The sequence below is a fragment of the Natator depressus genome, chromosome 1, assembly GCF_965152275.1.
Source record: "Natator depressus isolate rNatDep1 chromosome 1, rNatDep2.hap1, whole genome shotgun sequence".
Lineage (NCBI taxonomy): Eukaryota > Metazoa > Chordata > Testudines > Cheloniidae > Natator > Natator depressus.
In genome coordinates, this window is record NC_134234.1 from 256,802,274 (window position 1) to 256,818,553 (window position 16,280).

The following is a 16,280-nucleotide window of genomic DNA, read 5'->3' on the forward strand; positions in this document are numbered from 1 at the left end:
AGTTCTCTCCTGGAATCCTATTTATATATGCTGGATGTTAGGTAGGACCCAGGAAGTTACTTAGGCTCTTCATTTTCTTCACAGATAGATCCAAGGGGTCATAGATCTCTACTCAGAGACTACTGAGATGGATATCTTGATGTAATTTCACTTGTTATGATGCTGTGGGGGTTCATCCCCCCCCAAAGGGAGATAACACATTCAACCAGATCATAGACAACATCTATGGCATTACTGAAGAATGTATCAGTATCTGAAATATGCAGGGCTGCTACATGGATACATACTAAAAGAAGAGGCTACTCACTTTGTGCAGTAACTGTGGTTCTTCAAGATGTTTGTCCCTATGGGTGATCTACTACAAGTCCTCCTTCCCCTCTGCTTCGGACTGTTCTTTAGGAGATGCTTGCGTGAAGAAGGAACTGAGGGCAATTTGCCTGCAAATGCCGATGTAGCCTCAGTATCCAGCATGAGCAGGTATAGAGCACATGCGCAGGCCCAAAGGACACTGCTTACTGAAAATCTCTGATCAAGGGCTCGAGAGGCGCATGCATACCTGAAGTATAGCAACCATCGGGACACACATCTCAAAGAACTGCAGTTACTACACAAAGTGAGTAACCTCTTCATTTATGGATGTGTAAGATGCCAGTTAAAATAAAATCTAGTGGCTTTCCTAAAATACCATGCAAACCTGAGTATATGCCATACTTGATCTTCTTCATAAATACCTCCTCCCCAACTTTCTTTATCATAACAATGCGTTTTTTGTTGAGCCATTTTGTATATGTTGAATCTTAGCTGTTTGAATTGATTTCTGCACAGGTTTCTGCCTCCATGCTCAAGCAGTTTCCCAACGGTGGCTTGAACCCAGGTCTTTTCAATATATCTCCTCAACAGATTGCTATGCTGAGTCAGCTTCCAAATATTCCTCAGTTTCAACTAGTAAGTAGCTGGTCCTCTTGCAGTGATAGATTGGGTTTCCTACAATCCTGTCCCTGTGTACAAACTCCGCTAATACAGAAGTGGAACAATCTAAGACTTATTCTGCTGATTTTTTTCATTATTTGTGTACAAGCACTCCCTGCTCTTGTACAGGAAAACACACGGTTGATAGAGGTCAACACAATCTAAATTTATCTGTTTAGTTATAAGTTGGATCTATATATTTTGTTATAGTCAGTCGGTAATTAATCTTAGCAACAACTTTGCGGTGGGAAGCAATTGTGTGCTGATATTTCAGTGATTTTGTTATTTGGGATTGTATTTTTAATGACTTGAATAAAGCAGCTACTGGGAATACTGTTACCTAATTTCATTAGGTGCAACAGGAAAGCCAGATCATATTTTTCTAATTCTTTCACAGTGATTTTATTTCCTTGTGAAAAGTGATGAACTGTTTGTCTTACCGAAAGCTATTAATAAAGCATTTGCCAGTGATCAGTTCCACCAAGAATTTTCCCCCAAATGAGCCCATATCTCTTTCTTCTCCACTTGTGTTGTAGGCATGTCAGCTTCTTCTTCAGCAACAGCAGCAGCAGCAGCAGCAGCAGCAACAGCTGTTACAGAACCAGAGAAAGATTTCTCAAGCTGTGCGACAGCAGCAAGAGCAACAGGTATGGCACTGTTCGTTCCATCAAAGACATGTGGGGTGCAGGGTGTTTGAGGAAACTTGTCAGTCTACAGCAAAGACCATGCCATACTCCTTTCATCACTAGGTGTCAGTTAAGCTTCCTCTCACTGTCTCAGAACTAACCACTACTGCATGATTACCCAAGCAGCCGGTTTTAGTTGAGAGTAAATTCCCTCATTTGTTTCCTTGGCAGCTTGCTCGTATGGTGAGTGCCCTCCAGCAGCAGCAAAGGCAGCCTGGCATGAAGCATTCTCCATCTCATCCAGTTGGGCCTAAGTCACATTTAGACAGCATGGTACCCAATGCTCTAAATGTGGGTCTCTCAGATATACAGACCAAAGGGCAAATACCCGGATATGGTTCTGGTGAGTACTGCTATGAGCTGGGGTTATTCGTTGTGTTGCCAGTGGTATTACTCTATTAGTTTGACTTGTGATCCACCAGGAGTGCACTAATTCTCTGGCACTGTAATTTTTGTATAGGCATTGGATTTAGGGTTTGTGGCACAATGTCAGCTCTATTGCTAAAACTGCAATGTCTTGCAAGTCTTCTAGTTTTGGCTTTTTTTCCCTACAGAGTGCAGTTCGATGGCATCCTGACTTATCATGCTTATTTTAAGGCTGGCTGGTAGAGCAGCATTATGTAAAAGATAGGCCCAGCCCCCAAAGAACTTAACAGCCTAAATAGACAAGGCAGACAAAGATCGGGAGAGGAAACAGAGGCACAGAGAAGTGCAGTGATTTATGAAGGGTCACCGAGCAGATTGGTGGTAGAGTTGGGAATAAAACCTTAGTTTATTGATTCTTAGTACAGTAGCTTATCCACTAGATCACACTGCCTCTCAATTACTTATTTTATAGACTTCCCCTTCAGTGCAAATAGATGTTATCCCTCTCCCACCACCTCCAATCTCCCTACACACACACATTCTGTGTTAAAATAGGGACTGAAGCTGTGAAGATACAAAGGCATTTATCACTTGATTTAAAAAAAAAAAAAAAAAAAGTCAGGAAAACTTGGGACCTATTGGAAAAGTGAACTGGACTTAGGTTGCTGAAAGCTGTAGCAACAGAATATAGTAATATCTTTAGGAAGTTGTTATAGGAAAAGGATGACAGACAAAAGATGTTGGGCCATTGTATGTGGTACAATGGGTCATCTGCCTTTTTGAAAACAATATAGCTTTTTTTTAATCTTAAAAATGTAGCTGAACTATTTTGTGTTAGTTTATCAGCAGCACCTAGAGGTAATTAGTCTGTTGGTTCATTCATCACCATGTTTCGCTACCCTTGCAGCCTTCTTGAGTCATTCAAGTTTAATTCAGTCTAGCCACAGACTTGTGCTAAGATACAGTGAATATACTTGCATCCGTGTGGAACATGGCTTTTCTGAATATCAGAGCTGACCGCATGGTAACGAAGGAGAATCTGCTTGGCAGCTGGTAAGAGTTTAGTGAGAATGGCACAATGATGTGTCCTGCACAGATATGGGGTTGGGAGTCAGATGAATTGCTTTCATATCACCTGAAGTGTAGCTGTGCAAAGGGATTTCAGTTACTACCATTGCATTTTATTTATCTTTCTGATCACAAGTATCCATTTGGAAGGTGATTCTAACAAAAAGAGAGAAAATGGTATTGTTTTCTGTTTCACAGGCTTTGGTTCAAGTGGCATGGATTATGGCATAGTGGGAGGGAAAGAAGCTGGATCAGAATCTCGCTTTAAACAGTGGACTTCTATGATGGAAGGGCTGCCCTCCGTAGCTTCACAGGATGCCAATATGCACAAAAATGGTGAGAGAGATTTGAGGTTATACTCCCTGAAATAGGAACATTTTTATACCACCACTCTTCACCCCAGGTGAAAGATATTGATAGAGAAGTCTTCATTCCAGTTGAACTCTCTTTGATGGGTTTTTGAACACATTTTCCTCTGCTAGTGGTTTTTTTTTTTTTTTTAACCCATCAAATTTATTAACTGCTGATAGGTAACATTTACTCCCCACACATCAGTAGTTCTGAAACTACAGTGAAACTGGTGTGATGTGCTTTAACTTAATATCTTATTCCTTCTGTGGTGGTTTTAAATTCTCTTGGTTCCAGTTTTCCTGCCCCTTCCCAAACTCCTATTTTTCCTCCATGTAAATATATCTTTCTCCTACTTCTCAGGCGCAATAGTGCCCCCTGGAAAAGCCCGTGGAGGATCGCCCTACAACCAATTTGACATAATCCCAGGCGACCCACTGGGTGGCCATGCAGGCCCTGCTGGCGATAGTTGGTTACCTGCCAAATCTCCACCAACAAACAAGATCGGAAGCAAATCCAGCAATGCGAGCTGGCCTCCAGGTATTGCACAGGGAAGGGTGTCACCTTAACTCTTCAGTAAACTTGATGAGATTTCTCTTCAGTCTGTTTTTTTAACTATCTCGAGAGTTATTTCTTGGGCCTCTCTACCCAGTCAATTAAATCTGTTGTCTTTGACTATTAAATAGGACTTGAAGTGTTAAACTGACCGTATAAATTTAATATGAATTAAGAACAGAATAACTATACTGTGTCTAAATAATCCTTGACTTCTGACAGATGAACTGTGACCTGTGTGTTCGTGATGGGCATGCAGGTGTGATTTGAATGTAGTTGATTAAATCTGCTCAGAATGTACACAATCAGTTTCCCTCTTCTGTACTGATTGCTGTTTCATTCTGTGTTATGCTTGCATGGAGGCTAAAAAAAATCCCATTGAAAGCACATCTGTCAGTGAAAGGTGTGGATGTTTGGTTTTCCAGGTGACTTTGGGATGAGGAAGGGCAGGATTTTTCTGTCTGGAGCTCATTGCATTGATGACCCATGATGTGGCATGAAGTTCTTTGGGAAAGGCTCCTTTGTGCAAAAAAAAATATCCTGGAAAAGGGTATAGTGTAGTCCGGAAGGCTGAAGTCATTGAAGTCTAGCACAGTCTGAAATGAGAAAGGTGGAAGATAGTCCAGAGGGAACCCCATGTATTCGAGCCAGTTTTGGGATAAACTCCCATGGACATGAACTGTGGAGAGCAATATAGTGAGAGGAGTTAGTACAAGGCATATTCTATATAGGAGAATCTTCTCCTGATGATCCATTGAGGAGCCCTATAAAAGATAGTCATGAGCCCTTTCAAAACATTCTCAAATTGTTAATTTATGTTAAATGGCATTTCTGTCTCTGCATCTTATTTTTATTCCTTCCCATCCCAGAGTTCCAGCCAGGAGTGCCATGGAAAGGTATTCAAAACATTGACCCTGAATCTGACCCCTATGTGACCCCTGGAAGTGTGCTGGGGGGTACAGCCACATCTCCCATTGTAGATACTGACCACCAACTTCTGCGGGACAACACCACAGGTAAAACAGCAGACACCTGCATTCATTCTAGTATCTCAGCCTTTTACAGAAGTAATTAAAACAAAATCTAATTCTCCTCCCCACCCACCCCCCCCAAAAGGGTGAGAACACGAAAAAGCCTAGGCTGCATTGACATGTCTGTTGTGAGTCTGTGACATTTAGTGGAAATGGAACCAATAGGATGTGTTTGTATTACAGAAACTCTGTTATATTTATCTGCAATATTTTCTTCATTCCTTCCTTCCCCCTTTGATAGGGTCTAATTCTTCCCTCAACACCTCGCTGCCTTCACCTGGTGCCTGGCCCTACAGTGCCTCTGACAATTCCTTCACCAATGTTCACAGCACTTCAGGTAAGTGGGTTCCAAACCTTGAAAAACAGTCGCCAGCCAGTCAGTATTCTCTGTCTATACCCACTCCCCTTGTCTCTCTACTTTGGGTGTAGTCTGTTAGTACATCCTGAAAGCTGGGGAATTGAGAGATTTGATTGGCTGGTATGCTAGTTTTCCTCCTGATAAAATGTTCCATTACAGTTGCTTTAAAACAACGCTATATTTTTAATTAATTCCTTTTTAAGATCCAAAATACAAAGGTCTGGCACATGAGTCAGAGGATGGAGCAGAAGGCGAAGCAGAGAGGATATAGGGAACATCCACAAAATGTACAAGCGTTTCTCATACAAAATCTACTAGGTTAAGTAGTGAGGGTTTCATTTATTTAATTTGTTTTTAAATGTACCTGCTACTAAGCTAAGCACTCTGAGATGTTAAGGGAGGGGAAGACTATATGCAAACACTTCGCAACTTTCTAAAGAGGAAAAGCACTGTTAGAACATTTTAATTTCCACTGTTGATTGCACCCTTCATCCCCCTTCAGGACTTGAGGGGAGTTATAGTGATTCTGGCAGTTTAACATGTAGACTAAAGCCTAGACTTTGCCCTACATCTTTTTTGGTTATAAGGACACCAAGCATTCCTATTCATCCATGGGCTCTATACTCACCACTGAGTAACCATTTGAATATCCAACCCAGGAAATCCAGTTGGATATCCAATTTTTTATAAATCCCAAAGTTTTCCCTTGAGCTGGCATTGTCCTTAGCTATTTCTTATAATTGAATAGGTGTGGCTCTATAGGATGGCTTTGATTGAAGCAGTATCTGAATATGTAGCTTTGTTCTACAAGGACATGTAAAGTTTCTGTTTCAAAGTCATCTGCTGGTTAATCTGAGTCTGGGAAGAGGGACACCAAACCCAGCTTTACCTCCTTTTAACTATATCTAGCATATAGGAAAGATGGGAATGATTTAAAGACGTAGGAATTAATAGGATTAACATGTTCCACATGTTACTCAGCTTCAGAGCATTTCCCCAGTGTAGGAAAATGACTCCTTGAAGTGGGTCCTCTAGAATAGGCAGGTTAGAATTCACACATCCCTAAATAAAATTTCCAGCTCTGTTGGTATTTAGATTTTTTTTGTACACTTCAGATTTACATGTGTAAAGTTAATGCAAGCCATTGGTACTTACAGACCCCTGGACTCCAAGCACTATGGAAGGTAGCGATCCAAATACATTGTATTTATAAATCATTACCTTTTTGCTAACAAATCTGCATTCTTAATCTCAGATTTGCACTTATTGTGCTACCTTGGGGAACTGGGAACCCTGATAGTTTGTTTTTCTCCATTTCAAATCGACACTAACTTGACAATAGTTAAGACTTAAATGCACATACCAGATGTGAGCCAGATTGACTAGACAAGTGCATTTTTCCCAGACATCCCTGCCTTGAAGAGCGAGTGCTGCTTCAGGATTTTTGGATCTTACGCTTTATTGTTCATTTGCTATGTCCAGTCAGAATGAGGAAAATGCCAATTACTGGAGTAATCTGCACTCTGCCTAGCAATCTTATACTGGGTGAGCAGAGTGTCCAGTAATTTCAAGGGAAACTGAAGAATGTATTACTGTCTTCTTCCTTAAGAAAGGGAGAAGAGGGGCCCTCCCCCATATCCAGAATTACAAGTATGAAGTTTCCAATTTTATTAGCATACTGGGCTTCCTGTTGGAGGTCTTTGAACTTCACTAGGGGAAAGCCATGTTTGGGATCAACCTTACTTAGTAGATATCCAGTAATCTTTCTGAGCCCTAACAATAAGAATGTAACTATTTCAGATAAACTGAATTCCTGTCATCAGGGATCTCCTAAATCCAGATTACACAATAGCTCAGTTTCTTGCTTTGCACCTCATAATGAAACTCTTATCTCATAAAATGTAAGTCATCTTACAAAAATGAACACATCTTTAGGAAGCAACATAAACCTACTATGTAGAGGAAGGAACAAGGAGTGATGAGACTTGAGTTTCAGTTCCCACTCTGCAAGCATCTTCTTTTCTGAGCCTCAATTTTCAATTTGTTAAATAAGGATAATACTTGCCCACCATTGTAAAGAGCTTTGAGATCCTCAGATCTCAATTAGATCTCAGATTATATTAATGTGTAGAAGAGGTCACTATATGAATGAACAAGTTTCTCTGTCAGAGTATATATAGAAAGCAGGGATTAACCAGGTCTGGCTTTGCTTGTGTTTTAGTTTGGTACATGCTAACAGCTGCATGGATTTGAACATTGTGTGCCTGCATCTGATACAAGTGGTTTTAGCCTGCTACAGTAGCTGCATAGTTACATAGACTGTGTTGTGGGGCTTAAATCCCATTAATCCATGCCCTTTATTATCTATTTACAGCAAAATTCAATGATTACAAATCAACATGGTCCCCAGATCCCATAGGACACAATCCCACTCATCTCTCCAACAAGATGTGGAAAAACCATATTTCCTCAAGGAACACTACAGGGCTGCCCCGCCCACCACCTGGCCTGACCAACCCCAAACCATCATCTCCCTGGAGCAGCACAGCACCCCGATCGGTCAGGGGGTGGGGGGCACAGGACTCAAGGCTTGCCTCTGGTGAGAAGGATCTCCTGATAGCATCATTGCTCGGCCGTGAGGGGTGTGTGTTATACAGCGCTAATGGTGTGGATATGATGCGGCCTTCACAAGAGAGGAAGTTGCGTTTGCCCGGTAAAGGAAAAAATATCCCTTTTTAAAATGGAAACTAACTGTTAATGTGAGGGAAAGGTCCCGGGAGCTGCCTGGGGAGGAGTAAGGAGAGGGCTGGGAGCTACCAGGAGAGGATTTCTGCAGCATAGGGCTTTTGAAGAGTAATGGGTGGTGTTGGAGAAGTGAATTATGTGGTTGGGGAAATCCCTAGAAGACCCAGACTGGCAAAAATTAATTTTAATGTTAAATATGAGAATTGTTTTGTGTACAGTACCATAAAGCATAGAATCCTGTTAGTATGTTTGAAATGGATGAAATTCTGAGAGACAGAAAGACCTGAGGATAGTGCAGAGGAGGCATTTGTTTGTCAACATGTACCCTCAACATCTTCTGACTTTTGCATTTCTCCCTCTGTTTAAATGTTTTCAGCCTCTACTTGGAGTGATGGGGGCTCAGTTCGTCCTAGCTACTGGCTGGTTCTTCACAATCTCACTCCACAGGTATTTCTCTTTTACTTCTCTTTTGGGAGGCGGGAGTGCTAAACTACAGAGAGCAGGATTTGTGGGCTTCTTTTCTATTCCCATTTTAATGAAGTTTAATAACACTGAATTGTCTTGGTGATTCTGATGGAATACCCATAGTCAGAGTAGCCTGCTTGACTACAGTAATCACATCAGCTAAATGTGTAGAGATCTCAATTGCTTTGGTAGGATGTTTGATATTTGCTATAAGACCATTATAACTGTCTCCACCATTACCCAGGGTATTTTGTGGAGGAATTACTCTCAAGTTTGTTTCATTCAGAAATGTGGATAAATTGTGTTGTGTATAATAGCTCAAGGCTCCAGTTTCTTTTGGACATTGTCAGTAACAGAGCTAAGGAGAACTGCCAGGTTTTACTCTGGGGTTTCCATAGCAAAACCTCAGAATGTTTCCAACACTGTTGCCAATAGCACAGCCTAGTTAGGACGCTCCAGCAATCGTCATTCTCAGAGCTTGTTTCCATTCAAAATAAATTCTACAGAGATCCTGGTTTCAGTAACTCCAGTTAGCCTGCATTGGATCCTACAAAATGCCTATATGATTATCAGCAGCACTTTGGAAAATGGACAACCACCCACTATCCAGTAGGATAATTTATCACACACAGCACATCTTAAGAACTAAGACGATGGGAAGGAGGGCTGGGATTGTCTCAGGTCATCCAAAATGCCAAACTGCATCACTCACATTAAAAAGAACCTTTCCCTTGATATAGAGGGCAAGAACAGCGATAGGAAAAAGGTTTGTCTAGTTGCAACGAAAAGGCACATTTCTATGTTTCTCTTCATGCTGTTCTAGCAGTCACTGAATGGCAGAGGAATAGATTTGGGAGAAGTTTAAATTACTGAAAAAGGAAATAAATGGAACTGATTGTGATCAGAAAGAGGAAATGGCAAAGTGATGCTTGCTGATATAGAAAGAATAGAGGCAGCTGCTGCTGAAAGTGTCCAAGATGAGAGATTGAGCTTTGTTAATCTGGCAGACTAGCGACAGTATTAATTGTTGATTGTCTCATAAACCACCCAAGTTAAAAACAGATCCTTTGCACCATTCAAAAACTGAGATTCCCAGTTTTTTAGACAGTATAAAGCAGTAATCTCTAGCATTTTCAAATTACTGGCTGATTTAAAATCCTTCTGAAATTGAATAATTGGGGATGGGGAGAAGGAAATCAGGTAATCAAAACGACATGATTTTTTTGGTGCAATATTTCTTGCCCTAATAGGGTTAGAAATACAGTTTGTACTCCACTGGAAATCTGGGAGAGACAGAGATAATCACAATTTAGTAATCTCAACACGATAAAGGGAGAGAAAATTAGACCAGGGCCTAGAATGAGCTAAAATTAAAACAAGCTAAGCTTAGTATCTAATCACTGTACTACAAAATGAAGTCACTGTAAGATGCACAAAAGCCTACTGAAAAGAACCTACTTGAAAATAACATCCCATCCCTCTCACTGACCTTCTCAAGGTCCCACTCTTTTCCCTGTGATATGCAGCACAATACTAACTGATTTTTTAAAATTAAAATTTTTAATTACCTTATTTATTAAACATACCTCAAGTTCTTCAGATGTATTCACATCATAAACAAAAAGTTCAGTGCCCCTTTCTTTCAGTAAACCTTTATTTTTTCTATCTTCCTCAGATCGATGGGTCAACCTTGAGGACGATCTGCATGCAGCATGGCCCACTGCTGACATTCCATCTGAACCTGACCCAGGGCACCGCCCTAATCCGATACAACACCAAACAGGAGGCGGCCAAGGCCCAGACTGCACTGCACATGTAAGTTACCCCAGCAACATACATATACCCCATTTCCTCTGACACACAGCTGATTTTATCTGTTGATAAAAGTCCTGCATGCAGGAGGTGATTCAATAAAACTTGTTGTTCTCATGCTTGCTCATGTCCATTCCATGCTAGGTGTGCGCGCGCCACATACAAAGTTGCTGAAGTTTTTTTTTCCTTAGTGGTATTCATAGGACTGGCCTTCGTGCCCCCTGCAACCCCGTGCACATGCGCCAGTATAAGGGGCACCGATGGCGCCACACCCTTTCAGTTCCTTACCACCTGTCACAATTGCTTGGAACGATCTCCTTGCTCTTGCAAGGCTTTCCGAGTGGTTTAGACTCTGTAGTCTATCGTATATAGTTTTTTGTAGTTAACGTATTTAGTTATCAGTCACTATTAATGTATATAGCGTAAATAGCGGTCCCAGTTGTCGTGGGACGTCATTTCAGGGACTGGGCATGCCCAGGTCCCTGGGCTTCAAGCCGTGTACCTCCTGTGGCAAGCCCATGCCAGTGAGCCATCTGCATTTGAGCTGTCTAAAGTGCCTTGGGGGGAAGCTCATGTTAAGGAGAAATGCAAGATCTGCAAGGGCTTCAGACCATGCAGTCAGAAAGACCGGGACATTCATCTGAAGGCTTTGCTCATGGAGGCAGCCCTCAAACTGTCCTCGGAGCCGTGCCACTCCGAATTGGTGCCGAGCACTTTGGTCTCCATGCAAAGTGCTCCACCTGCACTGTGCTCTTCCAGGCACCATTCTCCATCCCCGGTGCCAAGGAAGAAGCATAAGAAACAGCTTGCTGAGAGAAGGCGCTGTCCGGTGCTGAAGAGGGACAAACTGATTAAGTGAGACCTATGCTGGGCCACTTGTCCTTCCCAGAGTCGGGCCCCCTCGACTCCAGAGGCTTTCCAGGCTGCAAAGGATTTTGTGTCTCTCCTGATACTGCCCACCCCCGAATGCCCTTTACCAAGCAGGGCTACCAGGGATAGAACAGTTCAAGGGACAGTGAGCTCCATCACGGCAGTGACCATCGCAGCACCTCCCAGAGGAAAGTCCTCTATGGCACCGCCACAGCAGTCCCTGACCCAGCACAGTCACCAATTCCCCAGCATTGGTTCCAGTGCAGAGAATGGAGTTTACTTGGGTAGTGATAGACTCCGTCCAGGCCAAGGCCTACGCATCAGAGGCTAGGTTCCGAACTATGTCAGATCTAATCGCCTGGGTCACAACTCACCTGCTTTCCGCTGCCTGGTGTGACTCAAGCTTTTGGGTCACATGGCAGCATGTACCTACATGGTGCAGTACATGCAGCTATGCCTCAGATCCCTACAAATGTGTCTGGCATTAGTCTAGTACCCAGGCAGACACCACTTGGACTTGGTTCTCACGATTCTGTTGCCCATCTTAACTTCTCTGACTTGGTAGAGAAACCCACGTTCTGTGATGAAGGAAGTGTCTTTCGCTGCCCCGTATCCAACAGTAACATTGGTTTCGGACATGTCAGCCGTGGGGTGCGGCGCACACGGCAGACTCAGGACCAAGGGTCTCTGCAGAACTCTCCCGACATATAAATGTCAAGGAACTCAGGTCAATATGCTTGGCCTGCCAGGTGTTTCTTCCCCAGCTCTTAGACCAGGTCATGCAGGCTTGACAGACAACACGGCCTCAATGTTTTACATTAACAAACGAGGAGGAGCTCGACATCTGCAGAGCACAACAGTCATCGGTTCATACCTTCGCATCCCACTACGCCATCACTCAACAGGCCCATGATGATACCAGTTTTGGGAGAGCAGTGTTGCAATCAGCACATCCATGAACTCTGAGCCCCCCTCTGGGGGTACTGTTTGTGAGTCACCTAGCATGGAATGGACATGAGCAAGCACTCGAAGAAAAAAACGTTATTAATCTTTTGTAACTTGTTCTTCAAGATGTGTTGCTCATGTCCATTCCATGACCTGCTCTCCTACCCCTCTGTTGGAGTGATGGATAAAAAGGAACTGAGAGGGTGTGGAGCCAGCGGTACCCCTTATACCGACGTATGTGCACAGGGCTCCAGGGGGCGCTAGGGTCAGTCCTACGGATACCACTAAGGGAAAAAAAATCTCCGGCAACATGGCGCATGCACACCTAGCATGGAATGGACATGCGCAACACATCTTGAAGAACAATAGTTACGAAAGATCAGTAACCTTTTTTTGTCTGTCCACTTCCATGTTTTAGAAATTCTCAGGGAATAAATTGATCCTCAGAGGTAGGAGTCTCTTCCTTTACCAGCAGAAGATGGGGAATGATAATTTGTTTCTGAACGAGATTGTTGGAACTGCTGCTGCAAAGTGACAGTGGCACAACAAGGATTTTGCAATGGGTGGGGTTGACTGATAGGACCAGTATGCAAATGAGTATTCAAATTTGGCTGCGTTTATGAAAATTAATAAATTGCCTCAGATGAGCATTAATCTGCAAGATTTTTGCAAAGTGATCAATCGCATTTTCAATCTGAAACAAAGTCCATGTGAGTACTGTGATACAGGAGGACCAGGGAGCAGTGGTAGAGGGGAAATATATAAACCCTAGGCTAATTAAGGCGTGGTTCCCTGTAGACTAGGGAGGGTTGCTACAGGTTAATTGGAGCACCTGTAGTCAATTAAGCCCTGTCAGGAACCTAATAAAACCCCCTGCTTCAGTCAGAGGAGGAAGGAGAGAGGACTGGAGCTTGGAGGTGTGTTGTAAGATTTGAAAGACCAGAGAACTGAAGTAAGGGAGACCCTGCCCCAGCAGGGGAGGGAGACTCCCTCCCCCACCATCTAAGGACCAAAAGTTCCCCACTCAAGGGGGAGGAGGGTAAGAACCTGCAGGGGTTGAGAGGGGCTGAGGCTCAGAGTGCGGAGCAGACCCAGAACCCTCCCCTGCTTCCCTCCTCTACCACCTTCCCGGGCCCACTAGTGGGGACCTCAGCGGCACAAGAGCAGGGGAAAGGAGTGGCATCTTAGCCCCCCTGCCAAGAAGAGCGCAGGACCCACCATACTAACGTCGGCCATCTTGCCACAGTACCAAAGCTAAATTCCTTTCCTCCCCCTGCCCCCCCCCCCTTTTTTTTTTTTAAAGGGAAATTGCTTTGTGAAGGAAAGCTTGTTTCCTAGATCAGGGATACTCAAACTCTTTCATAGCGTGGACCACATTTTAGTAGAGGTTCTCACGGACCACTTGTCCTCTTGTTCTTGGTTGTATGTATCACTAAGTCCTAGTCATGATGGTGTAAAACCCTTGTGGCAGCAACAGCAGTTGCTTGTAGGAAAGTATTTAATGTGTTTTAATGAGATTTAGTAGCTGGAAATCAGGAGTGGGAATATGCAGCATTATATGATCAACCAGCTCCCCTTGAGCCCCCAGCAAGTTCAACATGGACCACAGTTTGAGAATCTTTGAAGTAGAGGAAAAGAGAGTTTTATTTGGGTGAAACAGCTTTTCTTACTTTCTCTACAAAGATTTTTGAAAACATTTTTTAATTAAAAAATCTTTGATTTTTTTTTCTTCATCTAGAACATTTTAATTAAAATGTCTCAAAGAGAAATGTTACTGTTTCTGCATTTTTTTCCCATTGCTGGTTTTTACCCATCTGCAATGATTCTTCAGTTCTGTTCTCTTCTGAGTAATCTTTACTCCTTGGGGCACTGCAATGCAGGAAAATAGGGCTATAAACTTACTGTCATTTTTTTTTTAAAACCAGAAAGTTTGGGTTCTGCAGAGTCTGATTAAACTGGTAATGTGGAGATGACTGCACCCACCTCCCTTGCTTAGTTCTACCACTGATTTCCTTACTGGTTTGGGCAGTCTTTGCCATTTCATGTCCAAGGTTTTGAATCCTGTGCATGTACCCTGGTTTTTATATGAACTTTTGTTTCTCGTTGTTCACCCTTTTTTCTCCCTCCCCTCCCCCAGGTGTGTGTTGGGAAACACTACCATCCTGGCTGAGTTTGCCACAGATGAGGAGGTTAGTCGCTTTCTGGCACAAGCTCAGCCCCCGACACCTGCAGCAACCCCAAGTGCACCCACAGCAGGCTGGCAATCCCTGGAGACAGGACAGAACCAGACAGATGCAGTTGGACCTCCTTTGAATCTTTTTGGTGGGTCAGCAGGGCTTGGGCAGTGGAGCAGCAGTGGTGGCAGCAGCAGTGGGGGCGATCTCTCTGGCGCTTCATTGTGGGGGCCCCCAAACTATTCTTCAAGCTTGTGGGGGGTCCCAAGTGTAGAGGATCCCCACAGAATGGGCAGCCCTGCTCCCTTACTACCTGGAGACCTTCTGGGAGGAGGGTCGGATTCAATCTGAACTTAGAACTTTCAACTCTGACCTCGTGACCTTTTTTGGAACAGCAGCAGCACTAACTTGACCTTTTCGTTTTTTTTCAACTTGCAATAAATACATTTTTAAAAGGAAAAAAGAAAACGGAGAGAGAAAAAAAGGTGGGTCATTGACAGACTGTCTGAGCACATAGTTGCCTCCCTTATATAACTTCAGTTTTTTCGTTTGGAATATGAATCCAAAAAGAGAACATATCACTCTTGAAATACTTGAATCATGAACGCCAACTTAGAAAGACAATGTGAAGCAAGTACACATACCATTTAAATTTAAACACAAAAAATTAAAAAAATTAGTTTCTAGTTTTTCACTTTTTCATGTTATACGGAAGTTGTTGCTAAGAAACATATATACTGAAAAAATAGCTTTTTAACTTTGTTTGCACTGGGTGTGTTTCCGTCCTTAGGTCTACCGTGTTGGGTGGGGTTGTGGGGTGGGGTTCAAAAGAATTGCAGGGGTGGGGGGGAGGGGAAGACTTGACGGAGCCTCACTTTAAAAACAAAACAAAAAAATGAAAAAAAAAAAAAACCACCCACAAAAAACCCCCAACACTTTGTGATTGGCTGGTTGATAAATACCAGTGTGTTCTGGCACATGTAACTGCCCATGTGTGCTTGTTTCTGGTGAGTGTGCATTTTCTCCCTCTCTCTCTCTTGCTGTCTCAGAATGCTGCATTGCTGATGGGTCTATGGGCTGGCTGGCCATCTGTGTGTCTTGATTCTGAAAACAAGTATGGGGGAGTCCCAGTGGCTGAAACAAAATTTTCTTGGGCTGGATTAAAATTTGTCAAGTCTTTGTTTTTTTTAATTAATTTTAGTAGGGTGCTAATTCAAGTTTGCAGATCATATTGAATGTGGGTTGTTGCTTCCTAGCCCTTGTTCTGACCCTGTGGTAGAGCAAAACACTGCCATGTCCTAAGGATTTGGTGAGAAGGGGAGCCAATGTTGTCTTTTGAGTAGCAGTGTATTTATTTATTTATGTCTGCATGTGGGGTTTTTATGAGTAAACCCTAGAATGTTTGTTTTATAATGCAAGCCATTCTTTTTTCTTCTGTGGAGGGTAAAACAGAGGATAGAAGACATCACGTTTATATGTGGCTAAAACCAATGTTCTTATCTAGTTCCTTGCAGTCTTCAGTACCTTTAGAAAATTAGTCTCTCACCCCTCCCCCAAATCGTATACATGTATTCATGTCCATTCATGAAGTATCCATCAAAACCCTGAAATTCCAGCCCAACCACCATTATTCTCTTAGTTGATTTACTGCTTACATTAAAACTGACAAAACTAAGTTGTGTCAGCAGTTTGCTGGCCTGCCTGCTTCATCTCCTGAAAGCACATGCAGCTAACTTCTTTCTGCATCCCTCCTGATGAGTGTTACCTGTGCCAGGCCTTGGTGTATTACAGCACCAGACCATCACTGACAGAAACGTTTACTTACGAATGTTCTTAAACCAGTGTGTACTTCAAATGTTTCCTTTTGTTTCTCTGTGTTGTGTTTTTC

At 42.9% G+C, this 16,280-nt stretch overlaps 1 protein-coding gene across 2 annotated transcripts in view; it reads left to right on the plus strand.

Moving 5' to 3' along the window:
• TNRC6B (trinucleotide repeat containing adaptor 6B) overlaps nucleotides 1-15,155 on the plus strand; it is a 226,106-nt gene extending 210,951 nt beyond the window's left edge. Inside the window, exons 16-26 of one of the 2 annotated variants that reach the window (XM_074941640.1) lie at nucleotides 826-945; nucleotides 1,506-1,616; nucleotides 1,827-1,998; nucleotides 3,288-3,425; nucleotides 3,801-3,977; nucleotides 4,862-5,008; nucleotides 5,265-5,360; nucleotides 7,756-8,094; nucleotides 8,503-8,573; nucleotides 10,267-10,406; nucleotides 14,356-15,154. In XM_074941640.1, coding sequence (XP_074797741.1) covers nucleotides 826-945; nucleotides 1,506-1,616; nucleotides 1,827-1,998; nucleotides 3,288-3,425; nucleotides 3,801-3,977; nucleotides 4,862-5,008; nucleotides 5,265-5,360; nucleotides 7,756-8,094; nucleotides 8,503-8,573; nucleotides 10,267-10,406; nucleotides 14,356-14,743 — 1,899 coding nt within the window. In that variant the 3' untranslated portion in view covers nucleotides 14,744-15,154. Of the gene's footprint in view, nucleotides 1-825; nucleotides 946-1,505; nucleotides 1,617-1,826; nucleotides 1,999-3,287; nucleotides 3,426-3,800; nucleotides 3,978-4,861; nucleotides 5,009-5,264; nucleotides 5,361-7,755; nucleotides 8,095-8,502; nucleotides 8,574-10,266; nucleotides 10,407-14,355 lie in introns of both variants that reach the window. The other variant, XM_074941633.1, reaches the window with a different exon arrangement.
• The last annotated feature ends 1,125 nt before the right edge of the window (nucleotides 15,156-16,280 follow it).